This window comes from Pithys albifrons, chromosome 3, assembly GCF_047495875.1.
Source record: "Pithys albifrons albifrons isolate INPA30051 chromosome 3, PitAlb_v1, whole genome shotgun sequence".
Taxonomy (NCBI): Eukaryota; Metazoa; Chordata; class Aves; order Passeriformes; family Thamnophilidae; genus Pithys; species Pithys albifrons.
In genome coordinates, this window is record NC_092460.1 from 42,842,605 (window position 1) to 42,866,490 (window position 23,886).

Genomic DNA, 23,886 nt, shown 5'->3' on the forward strand with positions numbered 1-23,886 from the left:
GGGAACTCAAACACAGCAGGCTGGAGACTTTCCCTTCCAAACAGTTGGAACAGAGGTGTGTTATGGGTTCACCCAGGTGGGCCTAGATTTGGGCTCTGAAGTGTGGACTAGGCCGAAGCTGTCAGCTGACTTGAGCTGAGCTGAGCTAACAGCTGACCTCTTCTAGCCAGTAATTTTGTATTCCATACCACATTATGACATCATCTCCAGGGAAGTAGGAACCAGTGTGGGAGTGGTTAAGGCAGTCGCTTCTCAGCCCTCCTCTTGGGAGGACGCACGATGCTGTCCCAGGGGGGATGGAGAGGACCAGGCCCACCACTGGCTCACAGGGTATCTCAGGAAAGTAAAATGTGTTGTTCTGGGTCTCTCCTTTCTGCTTGGGTTTGTCTCCCTGGGGAATAAGCTTCTTAAGCAATGTGTAGTTAGGACAGTAGAATTTGTGTGTTCGTTAAGAAGTTGAGGTGGGGAACTTGTTGTGAGTGTATATTTGTACTCTCTTCTAATTGTCTCTTTCTGTGAAAAATATATGTAGATTTAGTATAAATGCAGTTTGAAGTGTTTTTTTTTCTTTCCCCTCTCTTTTCCTCCCTTTCCCTGGTGTTAGGAGGGAGGCTTTTCTCTCTGTGCTTGGGGGGGTTGGCAGTTGCTTATCTCAAACCAAGACAAGGTGCCATCTTACCTTCCAAATGTTCTGTTGTGACCAATCCTAATGCTACCATGAAGGCGATTTTCTAAGGAAAGAACAAACAGGGGTTAGATTTGCCACTGCAATAATCATGGTAAGTAAATACGTAAAACCAGCCTTGACAGAATAAACCCAGTAAAGGCCTTCTAGAAATGTATTTTATTGGATTGCACAGATATGCCTGTCCAGTCACGTTCTTCATGTATGAACCACATGAACTTTAGGAATTCAGAGACTTCTGCAGCCAGTGCTGTGACTACTGATTTTATACAGCACAGGACTCAAATCCAGTCAATCCAATCCATTCAATCGCCACCTGGTTTGTTACTCCCCTCTTTGGAAAAGTAATTGTGTATTATTGTTCCTATCTGGGCATGGCAGTACTTTTATTGGATGTGAACAAGCTGTGTGAAGTAAGACAAGACCTGGTAATCTTCCACTGAACATTACAACACTAAACAAGACACCTGAAGCATATTGGAAGTCCCTTCTCCTAAAAAAATAATCAGAAATTTCTCTTCCCAAGTTAAACAAAGAATACCCTGTGCATGAATTACAAAGAGGAACACTGATCCAGTATTCCCCCTTAATGAGGAGTGAACACACATCTGACACTTGTGATCTGATTTTGCAGTGATGAATCTGATCCAAAATATTACTCACAACTTTGTAAACTACTTGTGCACAAAACACATTTACATACTAAAAAATCTTCAAAATATGCTGATGCTCTCAGACAGGTACTAGACAAGACGTGAAATTTTCTGTCTGATTTTTCACTGGAAAATCTTTCCTCACAGCAGAAGTTTTGCTGAAGCTTTTGCTCCATTTTTCTGATGAAAATTGAAATTCTGCTGTGAAGTGAGCTCCTTGGTTTTCAGTCACATCTGTGGTGCTTGTGGGGCCTTGGGGGTCTCTGCCTCTTTCTGCTGAGCTGAACAATCTTAGGTCACGTCACCCAAGTGGCACTTCCATGAGATGCAATTCCACAGGAGGGACAGTCTGACTGAGAAACCCAAATTACTGGGAAATCAGGCAAGCAGAGCCCACAATCCAGCTCTGGTGAAGTGTACAGAGACCACAGGGAGATGAAATTATAAAACACCCAAAATAAAATGTGCAGATTTAGGTCAAACTAAAACACAGTGTTTAAGCAGTACCAGGTCAAAATGTTCTGTTTCAATCAAAGAAGTGTCAGGAGAACATGTTTCAACACTTCCAAGTCAAAATTAGTTTGACCTTCTTGTTTTGTGAAGAGCCTGATGATTCAACTTCTCATTTCAGTTCAGGATAAAATCAACTCTGAGACTACAATTTCCTTTGCAATTCTGACTTTCCCACAGTGAAACTGGAAGCAAGCACCTCCTCATTTTGTAGATGAAAAATCCAACTGTTGGATGGGTTCTTCAAACTCTGAGGGTCAGGACTGGCCATCTATACCCCTCTTGTATCTGAGAAAGCATCTTTGTTAAACAGGAGAACTAACACCCTCATAAGACAGAAATAATTTTCTTTCCACAATCTGGAATGTAACTCTCTCTGCAGATTAAGACACAGGGATGCAGAATTTCCTCCCTGGCATGACATCCACATTTCCGCTGTATTTCTGCCTTGCACAGCCTGGCAATGACAAGGGCACGTGTTCATTTGCATGTCAGCCCTTGGTTTCAATAATGTCCCTCCTTACACACCTGAAACACCAGCCAGGCTCAGTGGGGAACCCACACCTGAGGGAAAAGAGGAATATTTGATCCACTCTGCAGATCTGAGAGGAAAATTAGTCACCTGAGTAGAATTACAGGCTTCTCCTCAGTCCCACCAAAAGGTAACCCTGGCAGAGGAAAATGTCAGAGCTCTGAGCAGAAGTAATAACAACATTCAGGTGTAGAACCAGAAAGCTGGAATGGTTAATGTGCAACTGTGTGTTCCCAATGGAGCACAGAATTGCCTGGATTACCCCAACATTAAGCTGCTAAAATTATTTGAATATTTATAATATTAATATTTAACTAAATGTAATGACAGCTTCACATGTAAAGAGCTGTCACAAATGGACTTGATAACTATCTCATGATTAAACACAGGAAGGGTTAACTTTTATAGGGCTTTGAAAGATGGTTCCTTTTCACAAAACCCCAGTAGAAGCTGTGTTCTTTTTGACAAGCATATTATATTCCCAGTATGTTTGTTTTTATGGGTTTGGCTATTTCCCACCCCTGTAAAGCTGAATCCAAACCTGGCAATGCCCTGCCATGCTCTCCCCTCAGGTATCACAGGGGCTCCTGTTCTCCTCTGCCAGCCCAAGGCTTCCCTTTTCCAGAGTTTCACTCCAGGTTCAACATCAGCACTGACTTCACAACTGCCATGAGTCTCTTGTATTTCTGAGGTGGGATTAGAAACACTGGCACATGAATAGCCAGCATTGAGGCCTGGAATTTTTCTTTTAAATAGAAACCTTCTGGGATGAAAATGTCGCCAGAAATACAAACCTTTACTAACACAAAACTCTCAGAGTACAGGATCGGGTTCCCAGCAGAGTGCCCAAGGCAGGAACAGAAGGCAGAGATTGCCCTCACTGGTTTCTGTTCATTCAAGGCCCTCAGGAACTGGGAATGGGATTCCTGCCTGCTGCTAATTCTGGGTATTTCTGGGTGCTTTGCCTTAAATTTTCGGTTTACTTTGTTAAACCCCAGTCTGTCCTGCCTAACATCTATGTAGAGCCATACTGGAGTTCCTTCCTCAGTTTTGTGCTCTGAAGATAAATAAAAGCATGAAGAGAAGTGCCTCAAGTGCCTATTTTCTTTTTAAAAATATCCTGGTATCGTTGTTACTCTTTGCTTTAAATTTAATCATCTGCTTAAAGGCCATGAGTGCTTTTAGAAACACACAGCAGTCTTTTCATGAGGCAAAACAAAGATTTTCACAAAAGCATTTCATTTTCTAATTACGTGTTCTATTTATGTCATTACATGTATTTACACTAATTATGCTGTTAGTTCTAATTACAGTAATTGCATAAATACATGATAATCAACGAAAGTTTATTTTGAAAGAACAAAAGAAATTAACTCTAGACCTACCTATTTATGGCCATGAAATAATTCTACGAAAAGAACTGTCATATTTTAGCATCCTACCCAGGAAACAGCTTGCTGAGACCTCCAGGATATGCAGGGGAGGAACAGTGTCCATGGGTAGAAAAAGGTCATGGAGATATTCTAGTCAGCAATTAAAAAAGCTCATTAAGTTTATGATTGCCGTACCAAAAAGTGTGCCCAGTCCCATCATCTCCTCCTGCATCTCTCTGGAAGACTTTGCTCAGTACTCTTTCCATGGGGATAAGGCAAAGGAAAATGGATATTTTTCCCAGAATTCTGTTTTTCAGCAGGATCTACTGACCTTTCTGCCCTTTGAGTACTACAAAATTAACCATTTTTTGGAAATATCCGCCTAAACAAGACAGGACTCTACAGTCCCATCATTCAGTGGCAATGAAGGTTAATATGAGGGTCAGATTTTAAACTTGGTGGTTTCCTCAGTGTAGTTCTGCAGAGCTTCTGCATAAAGCTAAAAATATCTGTCCTTAACCCTATTTAACTATAGGAACCTCTTAAAATGGTAAAACAAATGACCACCCACAAGCCTCAAGTGACATTATTAATTTATATTGTAATAATCCTCTTAAACCTACAGCTCCAAGGATGCTTTTGTGCTACACATTTATTAGACAAATGAGGTTAAGATTTTATATGAGCTGAGCATTTCTGCAGTAGGAGATTCAGCTTATATTACCTCTCAAACTGCCTCAAAAGTACATCCAGTCTGTTGTGAATACACCACAATGTCTGCTAAAGAGACCCCATTTCTACAAGGACTTGCAGTTTAGAGTTTAGTTGAAATAAAAAATATGGCATATTAAAAATATAAACAAAATATTTGAAATACAGTATATTAAACCTCTTTCATCTTATAACCTGCATTCTGCTCTCTTACTCAACTTGAAGGATTTTAATGTATTTCAGATAAGGATCCGAGTACATGAAGACACAGCAAATGCATGAAACTGTTGTTAAAGACGACCTAAAAATTACAAGATTAAATATAAAGAAGATTAAAGAAATGTTAATTCCACCTCAAGTGCAGTCTGTAAACCCAATGTTATATATTTGATAACATAAAAGAAAATACCTGCAGCTTGTATAGACAGGAACTCCAGCTACAGCCACAAAGGTGCCAAGATTATTATGAGACCTACAAGTTCTGTTACATTTTGGGACTTAACCATTTGTTAAAAATGAAAAATAAAAAAATCACCTCTGGATTTTCCTCCTTTTTCTTTTTGGTAGCAGGGGGTCCCTGAGCTGACTCTTCAGGAGGTTTCTTTGTCTCAACTTTACTTTCTGTCTGGGTTTGGACTTGAGGCTGAATGATGATAACCTAAAAGACAATATACAAATAATAGCATTCATTATATAAAACTGCATTTTTCTGCCTGAAACCTTGGATCTTCTTTGAAAGGTTACTTGGTGCTCCTAAAGAAAAGAAATGTAAGTCACAAGCCAAAAGTATAAAAACCCTGGATAGTAGTAATTGAATTACCACATGAAGATTTACCTGGTGCAGGTCACATTATCTTAGAAAGTATTAAATTAAAAGGAATGAAGGGCAATTTCTGCCCACATGTGAGTTACACCCATAATCAAACCCTCATGAAGGACTGTGGACAACCTTCCTAAGCTCACCTGCTTGATAAATATTGGAAATGTTACATTGGAATGCTGGGCCTTTTCCAGTGATTTCCTTGCTAACTTGCAATCAGTGTTATTTAATTGTTAGATCCTTTATCTCAACTTGGTCACTCTAGAAGTCTCAAGAGTGTAAAAAGGGATGGTTTTCTTAACCAGCAGCCATTTCAAGTAAAGGAAATACAAATTATGGCAAAGACATGGGGAAGAGATGCCTGCTTTTATTCACCTCAGAAGCCATCTTAGATCCTGCATTCTTTTTCAGCACTCTGTGAGAACCTGTGCTGCCAACAAAACCAAAAGCAGGAGAATCCCAGCAGTGAATTACAGTGAATGTCTGCTGGGCACATTGGCAGCCTTTATTGAATCTGTTTGTGGTGTAAGAGTGGTGAAGTCCTTGCATTTCAAAGCCAAAAAGCAGGAAAGAGGAAAGCCACAAAGAGGAAAGAAGTAATGGATAACCTGAATTTTTTTTCTACTGATTCATGTGCTGCTCAGTTTTGGAGCCCTGAGCCCTCATTTCATTTGGTGATCCCCTGGAAGTGCAGAAGGGAATGCCTGATTACGCTGCACACTCCCCTGGGTCAGTCACTGCAACTCGTATCACTGTGTAATTGCACAGGGAGGGCATGGGAAATCTGAGCCTGCCCACAACTCAGGGATATTATTAGTCAGGACTGGTTTAAGGAAATGGAAGCTCACATGCTCCCATTACTGTCAGGCTCCAGAATGATGAGTTTTGTTCCCACTAACAAACAGGCTTGTACAGGTGTCTCCCAGCCCCTCCGTGTCCCCTGAGAGTTTCCCCATTGCTCTCTGGCCATTCTCTCCCTGAGGAGCCGCTGGCAGGGCTGTGCCCAGCGTTGTGCCCTCCCGGGGCCCTGCCCTGCTCCCCCTGTCCCGGTGACCCAAGGGAGGGAGCACCCACCTTGCTGGCCATTCTCTCCCTGAGGAGCCAGTGGCAGGGCTGTGCCCAGGGCTGTGCCCTCTCGGGGCCCTGCCCTGCTCCCCCTGCCCCGGTGACCCAAGGGAGGGAGCACCCACCTTGCTGTCGGCGCTGATGAGCAGGGGCTGCACCTTGATGCCATCGCTGCCCACGGCCACGGTGGCGCCGGTGCCCAGGGGGGCGGCATTGCTGGGAGCTGTGGAGATGATGGCATAGGCCACCCCCGCACCGCTCAGGGGGGCTGGCAGCGGCTCGCTGGCGCCCTGGCACTGGCTGTGGGCCGCTGGCACATGGCTGACCGTGTTGTTGGAGGTCGGGAGTGCAGGGCTGGGGTTCTTGATGCTCACCACGGTCGCTTTCTGGAAGGTGGGGGGTTGCTTGGAGGGCTGGTCTCGGCACGGGGAGATGGGGAGGCTGTCTGGAATCAGGGTCTTTGGCCTAACCTGCAAACACAGAGACAGCTGTTACCAGGCCCAGCCTCACACCCTCAGGGAACAAACACTGCACACTTGCCTTCTCCCAGGAGTATCCCTAATTACACTAACCATGGACCAGAAGCATCTGGACAACATTAGAGACAACTGGAAGTAGCCAGCCATTCCTTCACTTGTAGATATGGAATCACAGGATATTCTGAGTTGGAAGGGACCCACAAGGATCATCGAGTGCAGCTCTTAAGTGAATGGCCCATACAGGGCATTGAACCCAAGAAATTGGTGTTACCACCACTGAGTTTTAACCAGCTGAGCTCAGGGAACAAACACTGCACACTCACAATCCCCCAGCAGAACCCCTGATTGCATTAACCATGGACCAGTGGCATCCAGACAAAAAATGTAGAAACTGGAAGTAGCCGGCCATTCATTTACCTGTAGATACATTTCAGTGCTTCTCAGCTGGGCCATTTTGGAGTCCTTAACTCATTACAATGCTGAACAAGAAGGGAGGGGAAAAGTCAATTCCTCACTTTTACTAACACACATCCAGAAAAACGTTAGACAAGTCACATCCAGTTCTCAGCAGGGATGTGTAAGCCAAAGCCTTTATAAAGATTGGAAAACCCAGAAGCAATAATTTCCTGTTCTGAAGGACACAACACTCCAGCTATGATTTAAGGAGTGGGAACTGAATCATTAAAGGAGTTGGGGGATTTACAGGAACAGTAAAGCCTACACCTTTATACTAATGGATCAGTGAATGAACATCCTCACGTTTAAGGCATGCCATACTCAGCTCACAAAAAATAAATAGAACAGAGAGAGGGACACAGGAAACCCACAACCTTCAAACTTCATCTTTTGTTGCTGTAAGTAAAGAGCAATTTTGCAGCTGTGGCTGATGCAGGAGGAACTTGCAGAGGTGGAGGAGAACACTTTGCCCATGAGTGATAGCTGTGAACAATTGTTTTCAGCTACCATGGTGTGTTTCCAGTGGGGTAATTAATGTCACCTTGTCAACACGGCTCTGCCTTAACAACACGTTAAGTACAGTTGCAGGGTTGCAAATAAATAATTCAAGCTGCCTCCCATGAAGTTCACTCCACTCTCGGCTTGTTCATTTGTGCGGCCACAGCCAGCGGTCTGCTCCCCGTGCGCTTGTTCAGGGCTGTCACTGCTCACACCTCCCATCCTGTGACACCAAATGACAAGTTGGAGCAGATAGCCCCAGAACAGCTGCCTGTGTCACCACAGAGCCCACAGGAGCCCTGCCAAGGATGCTGCCTTCAGCCTGCAGCCTGAGCAGGCCACTGAATGTGAACATAGGGGCTCCTGATGTGCAGGGCATCGTCCCTCAGGGCTGCCCATCATCTCTGCCACACCAGGGAGCTGAACCCCCTTTTCACCACAGCAAATACCAAGTGCAGCAACAAAGCCAGGAGGCTGCTGTGTGGGGCTCAGCTTTGGGGCAGAGCTGTGAGATGATGGAACTCCAACTAACCACAGTCAGGACACACTGAAGGGGTCTTTGCTCTTTTGTCTTTGTCCAATGGCTTTAGAGAATTATTATCTGACTTACTTAGCTAAGGAACAAGGCAAATATCCTGGCCAAGTTGTGTATGGGAGGACTCTATAATTAACCTCACCTCCATAGTTAGTTAAAGGCTTATTTTCCAAAGTAGTGCACAGAGGATCGGTGTAAGCCCATCCTGGCCCAGGCATTCTGCAAAACTAAGGCTTCCAACATAAGCATCAGCTGAGTGCAGTGGGAGACATGATACTCAAAGCAATTTGTTCATGTCTGCATCAGCGTCAGGGATACAAGCAGATCATGTAATATCTGCTTTTACATTTCATAATGTCCTTTCTCTCCCATGTTAAATCTTATATAAATCTCTCATATGTAAGCCTTTAACAAATTGCTTATGCCTGTGTGTCCAGAGACATTCTCACAGAAATAGTATCATTATCGAGAAAAGAAAGTCTGAGAAGCTTGGTAAAATACTGTTAGAATGCATTACCATGGACAGAAAAAAAAAAAAATCCAAATTTCATTCTTAGCTGTTTGGCTAACATCTACATTTTACCATCTTTCCTTAAAACAAAACAATTTTCTTGTAAATTACTCTAACATCTGCTAGAAACAGAAATACTGTAAACACACAGATAAACACAGAGACACAGAGAGAGACACAGAGAGACAGAGAGAGAGAGAGAGAGAGAGAGAGAGACGGAGAGAGAGAATATGGAGTAGTTCAGATCAAAGATTCAATAGAACAGTCATTAAGATCTTTAGAAAAAAATCAAGTCTGACAAAAACTCAGCTCAGGAGTTTTTCTAGCCAAAAACTGTCATGTTGTCTACCAGGATCTACTGTATCTGTCACTCCTAATTGCACTTTTATATTTAATCAAAAGCCTAATTAAAGCTAAATGCCTATATATATTCCAGCTCTATAATTATCTTTTCTGCACTACTGCATATACATATTGTCAGATGTAATACCTCCACACACCCATAATACACATCCTGCAAGCTGGGGATGAGCACACATTACTTTGCTATAAAATAAGCTCTTCCTGCACAGACAATTAAACAGACTTAATTTTCCCAAGTACTCCATTCCTCCCAAAGCCCTGCACACCGAGACTATGTGACGGGGCTCACCCAGTGGTGCAGCACAGAACATAGACCGGGTGTTTTCTGCCACCGTGTGACACAGAGGAGGAATAGCCCCTGCAAACCCTGCCTGGCTCAGCCAGCGCTGGCACAGTGGAGTTACTTGCAATTACAGAAAAATAAAAAGGGTTGACTATAGGAAAAAAAAAGTTTCAGGTGCTCCTGAGTTAAAGCTAAAAGAATTGAAGGTGTAAATGATGTTAATTTTTACAACTCGCAGGTGTGGATCCAAAATAGAAAGCAAACAGAGAAGCCACTGTGCTCCAACACCCATGAATGTTCCCTCTGGAATATAAACACTAAGGGGAAGCATTTCATAAACAACTAAGTGAAGAGCCTTTGGCAGAGTGTCACCTTTAAAAGCGAACCACAGTAATCTGTGAGGATAAACGGTGTGAGCTGGGAATAAAAAAACGAAAAAAGGAGAAGGGAAGAGCTGGTGTAAAATCCCTTTCCTCAGGGCTAAGCTGTAGCTGAAAGGTGGGAATGAAAGGACAGCGGCACTAGGAGAAGTCTGGAAGTTGACAGTGACTGAAGAAGAGCTGGAATCAAACCAGGGCAGGACAGGGACTGCACCTGCACAGTGTCAGGAGACATTTCCCACTGAAAGCAGCACAGGTTGGATGGCACCAGTGCCTGTCATGAGAGCCCCAGAAATAAAAGGTGCACAAGTTGAGCAAAGGAGAAGAGAAGAGAGGGAACAACAGACAGAATGTTACCAAGTGAAAACTGCAACTGCTGGCGAGCACCGCAAATAACAACCCTGGAGCTCAACCCTCCTCTCCCCAAGTATCTCTCGTGTAACTTCTGACAGCTGTCAAAACAGAATGTGATACTACCAGGGCTCCAAATGTGGGGCAACAGAGAGCTGCTGCTCCAAGAGAATCACTTCCCAAAGCCATGTTGTTCAGAGTCTGCTTAATCCCCACAATGACAGACACAGACATGGCCCCAGTGCTGCTCCCTTGCCAGCTGAAGGGGAGCCTTTTCAGGAGACCCCCTCACACCTGAGCATTCCCTGCCTGCTCCTCAGGCAGGGAACTAACAGGGACCCCAGTCCTGGGAGATGTGCAGGGTGCTCTTTGTTCAACAACCCCTAATTTCATGTATTGTAAAGAGTTTCAGATCAGGAGGGGATCAGCTCTGTGACTAACACCACTTCCTGTATACCCCACAGCACGAAGCCCCATCCAGATGTCCCTACCAAAGCTCAAAGGCTTCCAGTTCACTAAAACATCATTGCAGCTCTCAAGAGCACAGACTGTTGAGCCTGCAGAGGTGAGTGAGTGGCTGAGTGCTGGAGGTGGGCGAGCCTGATGTGGTCAGTGTGCTGGGTTTGGTGAGGTGAACACCACTGACAAAGGCAACTGTGACCATGGGCAATCCATTTCCTGAGGTACAACGCACCAGGTGAGTTGGTCCCATGTTGCAGTGAAGAAAAATACTGTAAAAATAAAACCTCTTACAAAATAAGCCCTCAAGACCCAACCCCAACAAGTATGGAGAGAAAGAGGAGAAGAGAAGGCAAGCACACAATTCCCCCATCTCTGTGGGCAAACCCTTGTAGTCCTAAAGGATTTAATCAGAACAGTTCCCTCTGTGCAGATCTGCCAGTGCTGTGAGAATTGTTAAGGACAATTCTGGTGTGTTCTCCTTAAGGCCTAGCAAAGAAGGGAAGTAACAAGTGCACTCCAATTACACAACCAGAAGGGATCACAGTGACCTCCAGCTTCCCGGCTGGCCAGAGAATTTTCCCCTGAAGACTGATTTTTAAAGCAAATACTAGAGAGTTCTTAACGACAAATTCATCACGAGCCCCAGTAAATTGTTCTACTATTTCATTATGCTCACAACTGGCATTTGATGGCAAGGTGGAATCTACCTAAGTTCAGCCTGCAGTTCCTGCATGTTGTTACAGCTCTGTCAGCAGCCCTGGTGCCCTCCCCCTCTCCTGGATCAGATATCAGCTCGATCGTGCTCAGCATCCATCAGCCCTTCCCACTGGCAGGCCCGAGCTGGAGGAGAGGAAATTTTTCAGCTCAACGCAGTATCACGTTGCCTTTGAGAGAAAGACCATTATTCACCCTTTATTTTCACTTCACCCTTGTACTTGGAGCTTAAAAACAAAAATGGATTTGGCACAATTCATATGTCACAGAGGCAACGTGCTGGGAGCAGCAGACAGAGCTTTCATTCTTGAAAAGCTTCGGAGGATCACACAGAAAACATTAGCAAGGCTGATAAAACGAGTGCAGTGTGGAGTAATTATATCCTTCACCAGAATGAACAGATGCACTGACTTCAGTAAAGCTGTATCTGCTCATGCAGGCTCAGGACTGACTCTCTTCCTCTCCTTTTCTCATCAATACAAATGATGCAAAAGAAAAGGTTCTGCGTAACTTCACAGCAAGAACACTCCCTAAAATCCAGCTCATTCAAATACAAGTGTTTCCTGCTTGGCTGATTTTTGGTTCCTTCCCTGATAAGCTCCTGTTATCGTCAGCCTGGTCTGAGACCACAGTCAAAATAAACATGGCATTTCCATTCAGTTTTCCTCCTCCTTCAGCTTTGCTCACTGCTACAGCAATGCAAGTTTTGCTGAGTGGGAATCTGCCAGTTCTGCTTTTCGTGGATGTTGGCACAAGGCATTCAGGTGGGAGTTCTTTATTAAAAATATTATCAATGTTTTGAACACAAAACTGTATTTTCACAGGAACTTGACTGACTTTTGCTAATGAAATGTACATTTTCTCCTCACTTATATTGCCTGTATTTTCTGTTTTGGCATTGCTACTATTGAGTTGATGATTCATTAAGTGGGAGCTTTCCACTTGCAAAGGGGAAAAACTACCATTAAACCAGCAAATTAAAATCAATATTATTCAAAAAATAATAAGTAGAGGTTGAAGTTGACAAGGATTTCTGCTTTTTTACCTTCTGCACAATGATTCTGTCCTTGAACATGCAGTTATCTTTGTGCCTGTGAGGAAAGAATTTAATCCTTATTGTTTAGGATTACAATAGAAATATAAAAGGCAGACTGTGATTATACACACCAGTCAATAACTTACTTCCATTTCCACTCTTTCAGCATTACAAGTCAGCTTGCTTCTCTCTCAGATACTCATCTATGATTAACTTCCTTCAATTTAAAGTGTCTACAAAGCCTTTAGGCACAAATGAAAGAACATTTATCTGCTTTGCTCCTTTACCTCCATACCCAGCTGGGCACTCACTGAGCTCAGCTCTGGTGCCACCTCTAAGCCCGTGGGTGTCACTACTTTGTACTGTCCTCCACTTTCAGAGCTTATCTGCTTCTAGACATCAATACTGGCACATTATAATGATTTGACCAGCCTCAACTCATTTGCCAGCCAAAATCAAAAAAATTCAAAGCCAAAAAGCAAGGGCAAAACTAATTTCTGTCTGCCTGAGCAAAATGGAAGCACACAAAATGCTGAGACACCAGGAGATGAAAAGGAAGGGTTTAGGGATGGGGAGCAGCACGAGTTCCCTCCATGCACACAAAGAAAACCTTCCTGAGACCCACTGCAGCCTTGTACAACTGGCCTGGAGGCTCAGGGGCAGCAGAGGCAGATCCCAGTCACAGGTGGGTCTGAACCACATCGCTGGCATGGACACAAATGGCACCAGTGGGGAGAGGGGACATGCCTTCTCATCTGCTGTGCTCACACAGCAGCTTTTGACATGGAGAAACACAAGAGCTTTCATTTGACACAGAGAAACACACGAGTTTTCAGCTGGTGAAAAGGCACCCTGTCAGCTGTTCAAAAGGCTGGAATGTTTCCTGAGGTTTCTGTGGATGTTTCAGGACCCTCTGTGCTGACCCTCATGGAGATCTGACTTCCATGGAGATGCTTTCCAAAATGCTCACACCACTGAATGGATCTGTAGGCTTCAAGAAACAGTAACAGCCAGTTCTGCTTCTGGATCCCTTCCCTCATTAGGAACAGAAAACTGACACTCAGAAAGGCAGAGGAAAAAAAGGGAAACTCTGGGAAATGTGCATGTGGGTGTAGTCCCCCTTGACCCACCCTAGAGGTTCATCTGTGACCACAGTGCAGGAGACCAGACTCCTGGTCACTGCCAAGCTCTGCCACACCACCATCCACCAGGAATGTCCTTATGGAGCAGGGAGTCCCTGCAGCAGGGCTGAGGCAGCTCTCTTCACCTTCCCCTCCAAAAATTAAGAGCACAAACCTCACCACTTCCTACACCAAATGTTTTCCATGTCCAGCCTTCTCACAGAAACACACAGTGCCATCCAATTGATAGAAGCATGGCCATTTAAAACAAGCCAACTGGTAAAGAGGAACCCCAACCAGAACTCTCAGCTTCTTCCTCAGGCAGGGAAGGGAGGAGGGAAGAAATAGCTCCCAAGAGATGTTAATCTTTGTGCTTAACACATTACTGGAAGGTGCTTCAAATGCAGTGACAAGCACAGTATAAAAGCTTTTATGGAGTAAAACAGATTAACAACTTTATTTATTAAGGGCTACATTTTCAGCCAGGCCTGTGCAAACCTTTATGAAAAAGCAATTTTCCTTATGTTTTCTGAATGCAGACAGTCAATGAATATTAAATGCTGCTGCAAAAGCCCTAGCTTGGTTATATGCCACGCTGATTAAGTTACCTTGAATTAGATCCCTCTTCTTTTCCACCAGCATTCCACCACTTTCCCCTGGAAGGACTGAGGGTTCTATACCAGAAAGGTGCCCAACATCCCTTAGGGGATTATAGGCATTTTCCCCTCTGATACTGTAATAACAACTTTACCTAAATCAATTATTCCTCAAACAAACAATAAAGTGCCCTTGTCTCTCCACTGCACAATTCTGTGTAACTTTTTGTACAAACTGTATGCCTGCCAGCTTCTGTTTGTGTTTCACAAAGGCTGGCTTCATTTAGTAGTGTTTCTCCACTTTCCAATGGTGATGTGCAGTTTTAACAGATCACATTTAAAAATAATAATAGGGGTTTTTTTTGTAAGAGAGAGAAGCTTTGCCACAGACCACTCTGTTCCCACATCTCTTCCACAGCACACAGTGGCATCCCAAAACTTGGGTTCTGTCTCTAGGAGTTGCTTTGCTTTCAAGAACCTTCCAGCAGGAGGAAGAACCTCCAGCACTGAGGAAGCCAAAGCAGTGACTGGCTTTGGTTCACATGTGAGAGAAGCAACAGCCACCATGGAAATGTGCTCAGGAGAACTGTGACATGCAATGTTAATATGGAATGTTTTTTCAGGTTTTGGGAATGTCCAGAGACTCCCAGAGAACCCAGTGAGGAACAAACACACAACAGCCCCTGTCCCACAGCAGCTTTGCAGCCCAGCAACCAAACTCAGACCCTGCTGAGTTACACAGATTAAAGTCACTGCAGAAGGCAAAAACTGAGAAGCATCTGAGAGCAGAACTGGGTAGAGTTGATTAAATCCACACATTTCACCTAAAGCGACGTGTGTACCTGTTTCCTTTCCCCACTGCAGACACTGTCACCCGCCCCTGACCTGCTCCAGTCAGCAGGGGCCTGGGCAAAGCCATCCCCAGCCCTGCCTTCAACCAGGACTGGAGAAACAGGCCAGGGCAATAGCATCACAATCCGATTTAACTGCTCTCCAAAGCATTACAGTCTCTCCATTAATTTGAACATGAATTGGACTGGACCTAAACTACCAACAACAAAATGGGAGGTTTATTTTAATACCTTCTCCGTTTCCCTTAAAATCTTCCCTGTGAAGAACAGAAAATAAGATTCCCCACACGCCTTCAGGTGCTACAGTGCAACTTAAATTTGTGAGTAAACTAGTTCCATACTCCTGAGAGCTGGTGGGTGCCACAAGACAGAGGAACAGCTCAGGAGTACCAGAGTAGGAGCCATCCAGGATTTCCTTCTCAGAGTGCAGCGCAGAGTCTGCAGGTTCAAAGCATCCCACCCAGCTGGAAACCTCAAAAGCCCAAGTAAGAAGAGAAAGACTGTCTGAAATTAACTTCCCAAACATCACAGCTCATAGCAGAAATCTTATTTGTTTGATGAAAGCAAAAATAACTTCATATTCCATAAGGAAAATTAATTAAAAACCAAAAGAACAAAGGTCTGCCAGAGAGGCTCATTTTGGCAAATAATAAATGCCTAAAGAAACATTGTTTGTGTTGTGAAATGAACTTGTAATTAATGTTTGTTTGCTCACCATTTAATAGCTGCTCTGCACTAAGTGATGGGATTTTGCTGCCGTTTGTGGATGTGCAGATCCTGCAACTTCATTCCCCATATGGAAGAGCTGCCAGGGGGCCACACCACAGGCCCATTGCAGCGAACCAAAGCAGTGCCAAGGAGCTGCAGCTGAGAAAGACTCCATGTGAGTGTGGCTCAGGCACCTCTGGGCTGTGTTTGTGCCCACTGCAGAGGGGCACAGCATGAGGCTGTGGGCCAAGAAGGACAGCCCCAAACCCACAGAACTCCTTGGATGTGCTGAGACCCTGCAGCGAAGCAGTGCCTCTTTCTGCCCAGACAGCCTGGCATCTCTGTGCCTCTCGTGCCCACCTCCACATTCAGAGTGACTCTGGAACCCCAAAGAACGATGACACTGGCCAAAAGCAGGAATGGGTTGGACTCCTCCTGCTTGGAAGATGGGAATGTGCCTCCCAGAAAGACAGTGCCAGGACGGCAGGAGTGTGCCAGTGACCCAGAGCAGGGCACAGGCCCTTCCCTGTCCCCTGAGGGACAGAAGGAGCACAGCCTGCTCTGGGACCAGGTCTGATGCTGTAACAGCTCAGGACATGGACTGTGGCAGGTTCAGTTCTGCATCATTTCCAGCTCCTACTGGAAGATAATATACACCTCTAATGTCCAAAATATTCCTGAATTTGGTGCTTGTTTTCTCAAAGCTATAAGGGAGAAGAGAGAAGAGATGCTCTTGACTCTAACACCTCCATGGTATTACATGGCCTCACTTCCTGGCATTTTTATATTTCCCTCTGAAGCTTCCAGTTCTCCTAGACTAGAGATTCCCATTGACCCTCAGAATCTGCAGTCCCCTCCCAGCTCTTACAGGGGAGAGCTGTGACAGTGACACAGTGTGCACATCACCTGCAGTGGCCTCCCAGGTCACCTGGATGCAGCTGGACTGGGCAATGACAGCTCTCCATCACTCTGATCCATGGCTGTATTAAACATCCCTTCAAGGCATTGACTGCCCAGTTAGAAGCCAGATTTTCCACTGGCAGAGGAAAACCTGATCTCCCTGAAGACCTCAAGTAGAAAGCTTGGATGGGCGGAGGGAGGTCTCCACTAGAAACAACATGGGAATTTTAAATTCCTCTGTGAGCTTGGAGGGGGAGATGAACACACAGCCCATGGAGAAGTGGCCTGTAAATGGGACAGGCTGTTCCTTGGCCTGTGAAAAAGCCAGAAAAAACTCAGAACAGCTGATAAAGTGGTCTCTTACACAGCTGCCCATTGCACCTTTAGTTTTGGCAGCAAGATTGCTGTGTGGTGATTTCCCAGCCCATCCCTATGAGACATGCAGAGAACAGGAAAATCCAGGGAGCTGTGGCTGAGGGCAGAGCAGGGAGCATTGGGGTTCCATTAGTATTGAGCGCCATTGCATAAACAGGGCTGGAATTGAAGCTGCACCAGGAAGGGAGGGAAACAAAGTGAGACACAAACAAAAATATTGCCCTGAGATGAACAGCAAGACAGAAAGAATGTTCTTTTCAAAAAGCTGAGGAAATCAGCTTCCTCCACTTCTTCCAATCCTTCCAAATTGAACCTGGCACCGAATGAGAATTTTTCTGCTTAGCAGAAGGAGAGAACATTGATACTGTTCTAAGTGCAGCATTTGCAATGCCATCACCATTCTGAAACACAACCTAATGACAATTCAGGCCCTGGGACAGGTCTCTTAGCTGCTCTTGAACCTCATCTATTTTCAGGAGCAATCTGCTCATCTCTGACACCCCAAAATGGCAGAAATCAAAGGGTTATTATGCTGCAAAAACAACTGAAAAGCAAAGATGTGAACCTGATAAGAAAACTATAACCTTCCTTTATGTTCACAACTCTGCCTTCCACAAAATGCAATTTAAAGAGAGAATTTAAGAACTTTATCTTGGAAATGCTGCTTCCTCCAGGCAGATTTAGCTCCCAGATACTCTACTAGATTCCGCCAGTAAGAAAATATTAGGAAAAGAGTAAAGGAACAATAGGAAGAACACACACAAAATCGACCTCAACTCTAGAAAAGCATTCATATATCAGAAATAGACCTCAAAGGGCCACACTGGGAGAAATATATTTATACTTAATAATCATTAATCTGACAAGCAAACCACAGAACTGCAGCAAAACACTTGTTGCAAATGACATCTGAAAGTTTTGAGAAAGAGGGTTGAAATGGAGATTAAATCATATGGTTATGGAAACAGTGCTGGGTGCCCAGAAAAGCAGACACAGTTTGAAAACATTTTAAAAGCCTGTGAGTGTAACTCCCCTTTCGCTCTCACCTGAGAACCTGCCTCTGTCTGGCACTGGTTTCTCTGGGCCAAAATTTGTACTGGGATAGACAGGGATAAGGCATGGAACTCAGCAAAAGAACATGGCAGGGTAAATCATAAGCAGGGAAGTTAACAATTCCCCCACATTTTTTTAATTACAGAATTGCCGATTTTCACTTGTGTGATTTGTGATTCATCTTCTAAAGCACAAATTTACATTCCACCATCTGTACTTTGTTCTTCCACAGTGAATCTACACGATTTTTATAGCTTTTCATTGTGCTAACAATACACTCCCAGAAGAAAATCAATTTATGTTTTTGTGGACTGACAAAGAAACACAACTGTGCTGTTCAGCTCACTAAAGGTGAGTCTTTATTCAGCAAAATGTGTGTCTGACCTCCCCAGACCCAGGCACCAGGCAGGAACCGAGTAGAATTACATCAAAAATGACATAAAACCCACTTTGAAAGTGTATTTTGTACCTGAGGTAGCACTGCTGGTCCTTGTCCTGCCAACCTCTGCAGGGAGCTGACCTGAGGAACCTTAATGGGCACTGCAGTGAGAGTTCCCAAAGCCTGTTGGGAGAAAACAGGTGAGCACAGCTCAGAACAGCAGCAGAGCTTCCCCAGACAATCCCTCAGCCCAGCCGTGCCCTCCCAGCTCCTGGATCCTTCCCAGTGCCACCAACTGGTGTTCCAGAGACACCTGACCTGCCCCTCAGGGAAACCGCAGCATGTGCACTGTGAGATGTTGCATTTCAGGGCAGCAGGGCCACAGAGGGGATTTTGCTGGGCATTAGGAAACAGAAAATACTGAATTATTACCTGTCAATCCACTACAGCACAGTGCAACAACACCCAGCTGAGATGGCCCCATGTGGGCAACACAGCAGCTGTTGCTGGCCATGTTTAGTTTCAACTCTCACCCTTCTCTCAGCTGCCTAACAAATTTATTCAAGGCTTATTTAAGACAGGAGAGAATAAACTGAGAGCTTATAAAGTTAGGACTGGGCCATGGGTTTAAAGAACACAGCTAACTTTCCTCCTTCAACCTTTTCCACTCCTTCAGCCCTGATTACAATTCACAGAATCACAGACTGGGATGGGTTGGGAGGGACCTTAAAAAACACCCAGTGCCAGCCCTGCCATGGCAGGGAGCCCTGTCCAGCCTGGCCTGGGACACTCCAGGGATGGGGCAGCCACAGCTTCTAATCAAAATTTCATACTTTGGTTAACTGGCCAACATTCTTAAGGCAAAGCTTTATGATTTCTGCCTGGTGTTTTTTATTGCTGTTGGGACAACATAAGCAAGGGGAATTGTCACCATAATAACACCAGAGATGCTCAGTCACCCTCACAAAAACCCATCACACTGCCACAAACAGCTAATAGGGAAAAAAGAACAGACTCAACTGAATTTCTCTAAATTTAACTCTGCTCAAAACAAAAAAGTTTGGGCTCACAGCCAGTAAGTAAAGTATGCTAATATTACCCCAATGTGGTAATGCAGTTTGTGAGGAGAGACTTAAGACAAGTGAAACTGTGTCACGTCCATGTCTTTGATTCCCCTCAGGCCTCACCCACAGAGGGATAAAAGGCTCTGTTTCACTCTGTCTCCGTGTTTGTGAGAATACCCAACATTTTCAGGCAGAATATTCTAACAAACTGGCCCTGCAGAGTTTACATTTTTAACTCTGCTAATCCTCTTGGACACATTTGGAGGTGTGATGTTATTTATTCAGCAAAGATCAGCGTTTGCTAAGACTCACCTGAGTTAAACACGAAGGAGAGCCGAACAGTTACAAACATACGAGACAAATTCTCTTAAGGTGAACACCAAAGTGAACTTTCCCACCCATGCTAGAAGGTTTCCCACAAGTATTTTCCCACCATCCCAAGTGAGGTTTCTTCCACCATGTCATGAAGGTTTCCTGGAGCCCTCAGGAGCAGCTCAGCTCCTCCTGGGCTGCACACACCCTGTGGGAGTCTGGGCTTTGGTTTCAAACAGGCCTCAGTCCCTCAGGCCTCAGACTCAGCCAGGCCTCAGACTCAGTCAGGTCTCAGACTCAGCCAGGCCTCAATGTTGCCGCCCACTTACTCCAGTGGGTCCAGAAGAACCACGTGACACCGGAGTCAGAGGTCAAACAACAACAAGCCCAGCATCTCACCCGGAAAAGGCTTTGGATTTGACCTTGTAAGTACATGTTTCTAACCTTAGCCTATGGAGTCAGATGTGCTGTGCCTGGGGCAGGGTTATCTCACGTCATATATGTTGTCTAATTTGAATAAAGTTGGGATTTGCCTGAACACTATATTGGTGTGTGCGGTCTCCTTTGGACCCATCCGCAATATTTGGTGACCCCGACATGATGTTTGGGGACATAGAAGCCAGCTGTGGACAGATCCAGAACCTTAGAAGCGACCCCTGAGAGTTGCTGGTGTGCTGAATTTCGGGCACTTGTGTGTAGCAACCCCTGAGAGTTGCTGGGCCCTGAGGACATCAGGTGCTTTTTTTGTGTAGCAGCCTGAGAGCGGCTGGAAGACCGTGGCCACAGAACACGGGCCACGGAAGATTGGAATGTGAGTTCATCGCGGTAATCTGACCAAGAGTCGGTGGCAGCCTAAAAGGCTACAGCGTTGAAGACAATGTACTGCTGGATGACTACAATTCTCTGACCGGTGAGTCGGGGTAAAAAAGCATGGGAAATTCAGAATCGGTAAAGAAGCCCAAGCTGCTTGACAGCTTCGAGAAAATAGCCCATATTACGGGACATAAGATAGATAAGCCGGCGCTAGAGAGGCTTTTATTTTGGTGTCAGAATAATGGACACTCAACCGATGCTGGCCATGCATCTTGTATGGACGCATGGGAAAAAGTAGGGGCAGATCTGTGGGAAGCAATCCAGGCTGCTTCCAGAGATGCCTTAGAATTAGCTCCGACATATAAAGCCGTCAGAATGATGCTGTCTCAGCTTCACGGCAATACAGGAGCCAACGGAGCTTACGAAAGCCTCCAGTCCAGACAAACATGGGGAGGAAGTTTTCCGTGGAGCAGGACCCCCCCGCAGCGCCCACCGCTGCTTTCTGCACCACTGCAGAGCTCACCGCTCGCCGGAGCCACAGCACCACCTCATGACCTTACTTTTAATAGCCAACAGAGATATGAAGGTTTAACTGAAAAAGCAATAGATTTGGGTATTCAGCTCCCGATATGCGCATCAGTTACCACCACTGCTCAGGGCCCAAAATGGGAAGCACTGGATTGGAAGCTTGTGCAAAATATACGATCTATAGTAATGCAATATGATTATGATAATGCCTCGGTTAAGAACCAAATTGCTGCTTTTATGAAGTATAACAATTTGCTTCCTGCTGATATAAAGGTATTAATGGGGTTTATTTTACCCCCTACTGCTTACATGTTATTCTTACAAAAATGGCAAGAACAGTTAACTGAAGAACAGGCTAAAAACATACACCTAGCAGTGGGAGATCCATTAAGAGTAGCATCTCTAGACCAATTAATGGGTGGAGGTGACTACAAAGACCCACAAACACAAGCTGCACTACACACTAGAGTTCTACAACAGTCCAAGAGTGCTGCCCTGGCTGCCTTTTCTAACCTTCCTAGAATAGGGGAGCCTTCCCTACCCTATATGCAGATCATGCAAAAACCTGGACAAACATTCATGGAGTTTGTAGATAAGGTAACAGAAGCTCTTGATGCTGCTCTAAATGATACCCCTGACATGAAACCTATTTTATTGAAGGATCTGGTAACTAAGAATGCCAGGCAAAAGACCATTTCAGAAATGCTTGAGATGGCTGGCAAAGTCAACCAGCGCAGTCAAACTCAGGCTGTGGCAGAAGCTTTCACAGCTATTGTCAAGCCAGATGGAAAGCATCTTGCCACCATGGTACAAAAAGTAGTTAAATCCAGAAAGTGTCTAAGTATATCTCTTGCCTTTGTGTCTTATCTTGTTGCTGTTACTAACCAAGATGTATGGATAATGTTTTCTCAACAGGCAAATTTGGAGAGTTTCTGCTCAGGTAACATCGTTACAGAAGGAGAACCAAACAGAGCATGCCTTATAGGAGTGCCTTATTATAACATCAAAGATTTTATTTCTTTTGGCATTGAAGAAGCAAAAGTGTCTATTAAAGATCAATTAAGGTGTGCAAAAACAGGTAAGAAACATCCCTGCTGTGCTAATCACACAGATGCTTGTATCGGGGAAGTCACTGCAAAAGTCATGTGGCAGTTAAATACCTCAATAGAGAGGGAACCCAAAGAGCTAAAGTTAGTGGGGTCACTTCCCGGTAATGAGTCATGTGTTGAGTTTCAACCTGTGTATTCTAGCGTAACAGAATGGTCAAAGAAACACTGGTCACAGCAGTATTTTCCTGTGAGAAGCACAGATTTCACTCCTCATAATAAGAGTTATGCCAATAGCAGTTGGTGTTGGAATGTTGTTGGTTCACAAGATACAGGTTACCCAGAAACAAGATTGGTTCACACCAAAGGCAACCAGAGAAGAGCATTGCCTTTTGGATATTTCTTAATCTGTGGTAATAGAGCGTGGCCTGGAATACCTACTCAAGTGAGAGGTGGCCCATGCTATTTGGGTAAGCTGACCAAATTTACACAGTCAATGCAAAAGCATGTCTGATGGTCTAAAGATTTTAGCCCTCAAGCTGAGGAAAACGCCATAGAACACTGGAGTGACACAGGTAATTTGCTAGCATCAGTGTTTGCCCCAATCTGTGTAGACAGAGCATTACGTTTGGTACGAATGCCGAACTACTGGGTGCAAGAACAACTAAACATCATTACAAAAATGCTTGATGATTTTTCAACAGATGCTGATAGGATACAACAAGCAGTATTGCAAAATAGAGAGACCCTAAAATTCTTGCTAATGATTCATGGTTACCAATGTGATGAGTTTGAAGGGATATGTTCCACAGAATTATGCAAACACTACAAAGAAGTCCATGATAAAATACAAGTAGTGAAAAATAATTTTGACAAGCTAACTGTTAACATTTCTCCTTTAGAAAAATGGGTTCATTCTCTGAGCCTAATCAGTTGGCAAAAAGCAGTGCTGGTACAAGGAATATTAATTCTGGTTGTTACTATGATTTGTTTGATTGCTCTTATTTATAAGACTAGTCGTTGACTGTCCAATCAGATGAGAACAGTCCAGTTCAAGTTAGCATGTTGTTTAGCCTGTATCTCCAAGTTGCAAACAGATCCTAAAAGCTGAAAGTTTGTTAAGTCTGTTAATTTTCAGTTAAAGTGCAGTTTTGAGCTTATTGCACTGCCAAGTTGCCCAGCAGGCTGCAGGGGTAAGAACACCTGCCCCCCTCAGCTGCTGAACATTTTCTGGAGAGCTTAAGCTCTTTCAGTGTTGGTTATGTTTAGCCTCTGTGAATTTTCTCTGTGAATTCACACCTGTTTCCAGACAGCATTACTGCAGTACCAAGAGTGTCTAAAGTGACTGAGACTCAAGGCTACTCTCAGACCTCTGTAATGGCCACACAGAAGTTTTGAGAATTGACCTTGAAATATTGCATAAGGAGACAGCTCAGCTGGACTGAATCTCCATCTTTGCTAAGTGAAGTCACTGTACTCAGACACTGTTAATAGAATTTGTTGGGTTTTTTACAGTGGTTTGTGTAGTGACGACTACACAGAAGGACCACAACCTCACGCGTGAGAGAAAAGTTTCTTGTTTTGTACTGGTTGTCAGTTTGTAAATCCCAAGCCTACATGTCTTGGTCATGTACTGGTTTGTGTCAGTTTACAAAGGTTACTGTACCTCCTTCCAAAAGTCTATTTTGAAAAGAGAGGGGGAGGTAGGGATGTGTAAACCGCA

The 23,886-nt window shown here is 44.4% G+C and overlaps 1 protein-coding gene across 1 annotated transcript in view; it reads right to left on the bottom strand.

Annotated features, from left to right (window-relative positions):
* The window catches only part of PHF21B (PHD finger protein 21B), a 144,871-nt gene that overhangs the window by 16,425 nt on the left and 104,560 nt on the right, over nt 1-23,886 (bottom strand). The window contains exons 3-6 of the mRNA XM_071549806.1: nt 18,491-18,583; nt 6,475-6,819; nt 5,000-5,122; nt 680-731 (exon numbers count right to left, since the gene is read on the bottom strand). Of these exons, the coding sequence (XP_071405907.1) occupies nt 680-731; nt 5,000-5,122; nt 6,475-6,819; nt 18,491-18,583 (613 nt within the window). The remainder of the gene's footprint in view (nt 1-679; nt 732-4,999; nt 5,123-6,474; nt 6,820-18,490; nt 18,584-23,886) is intronic.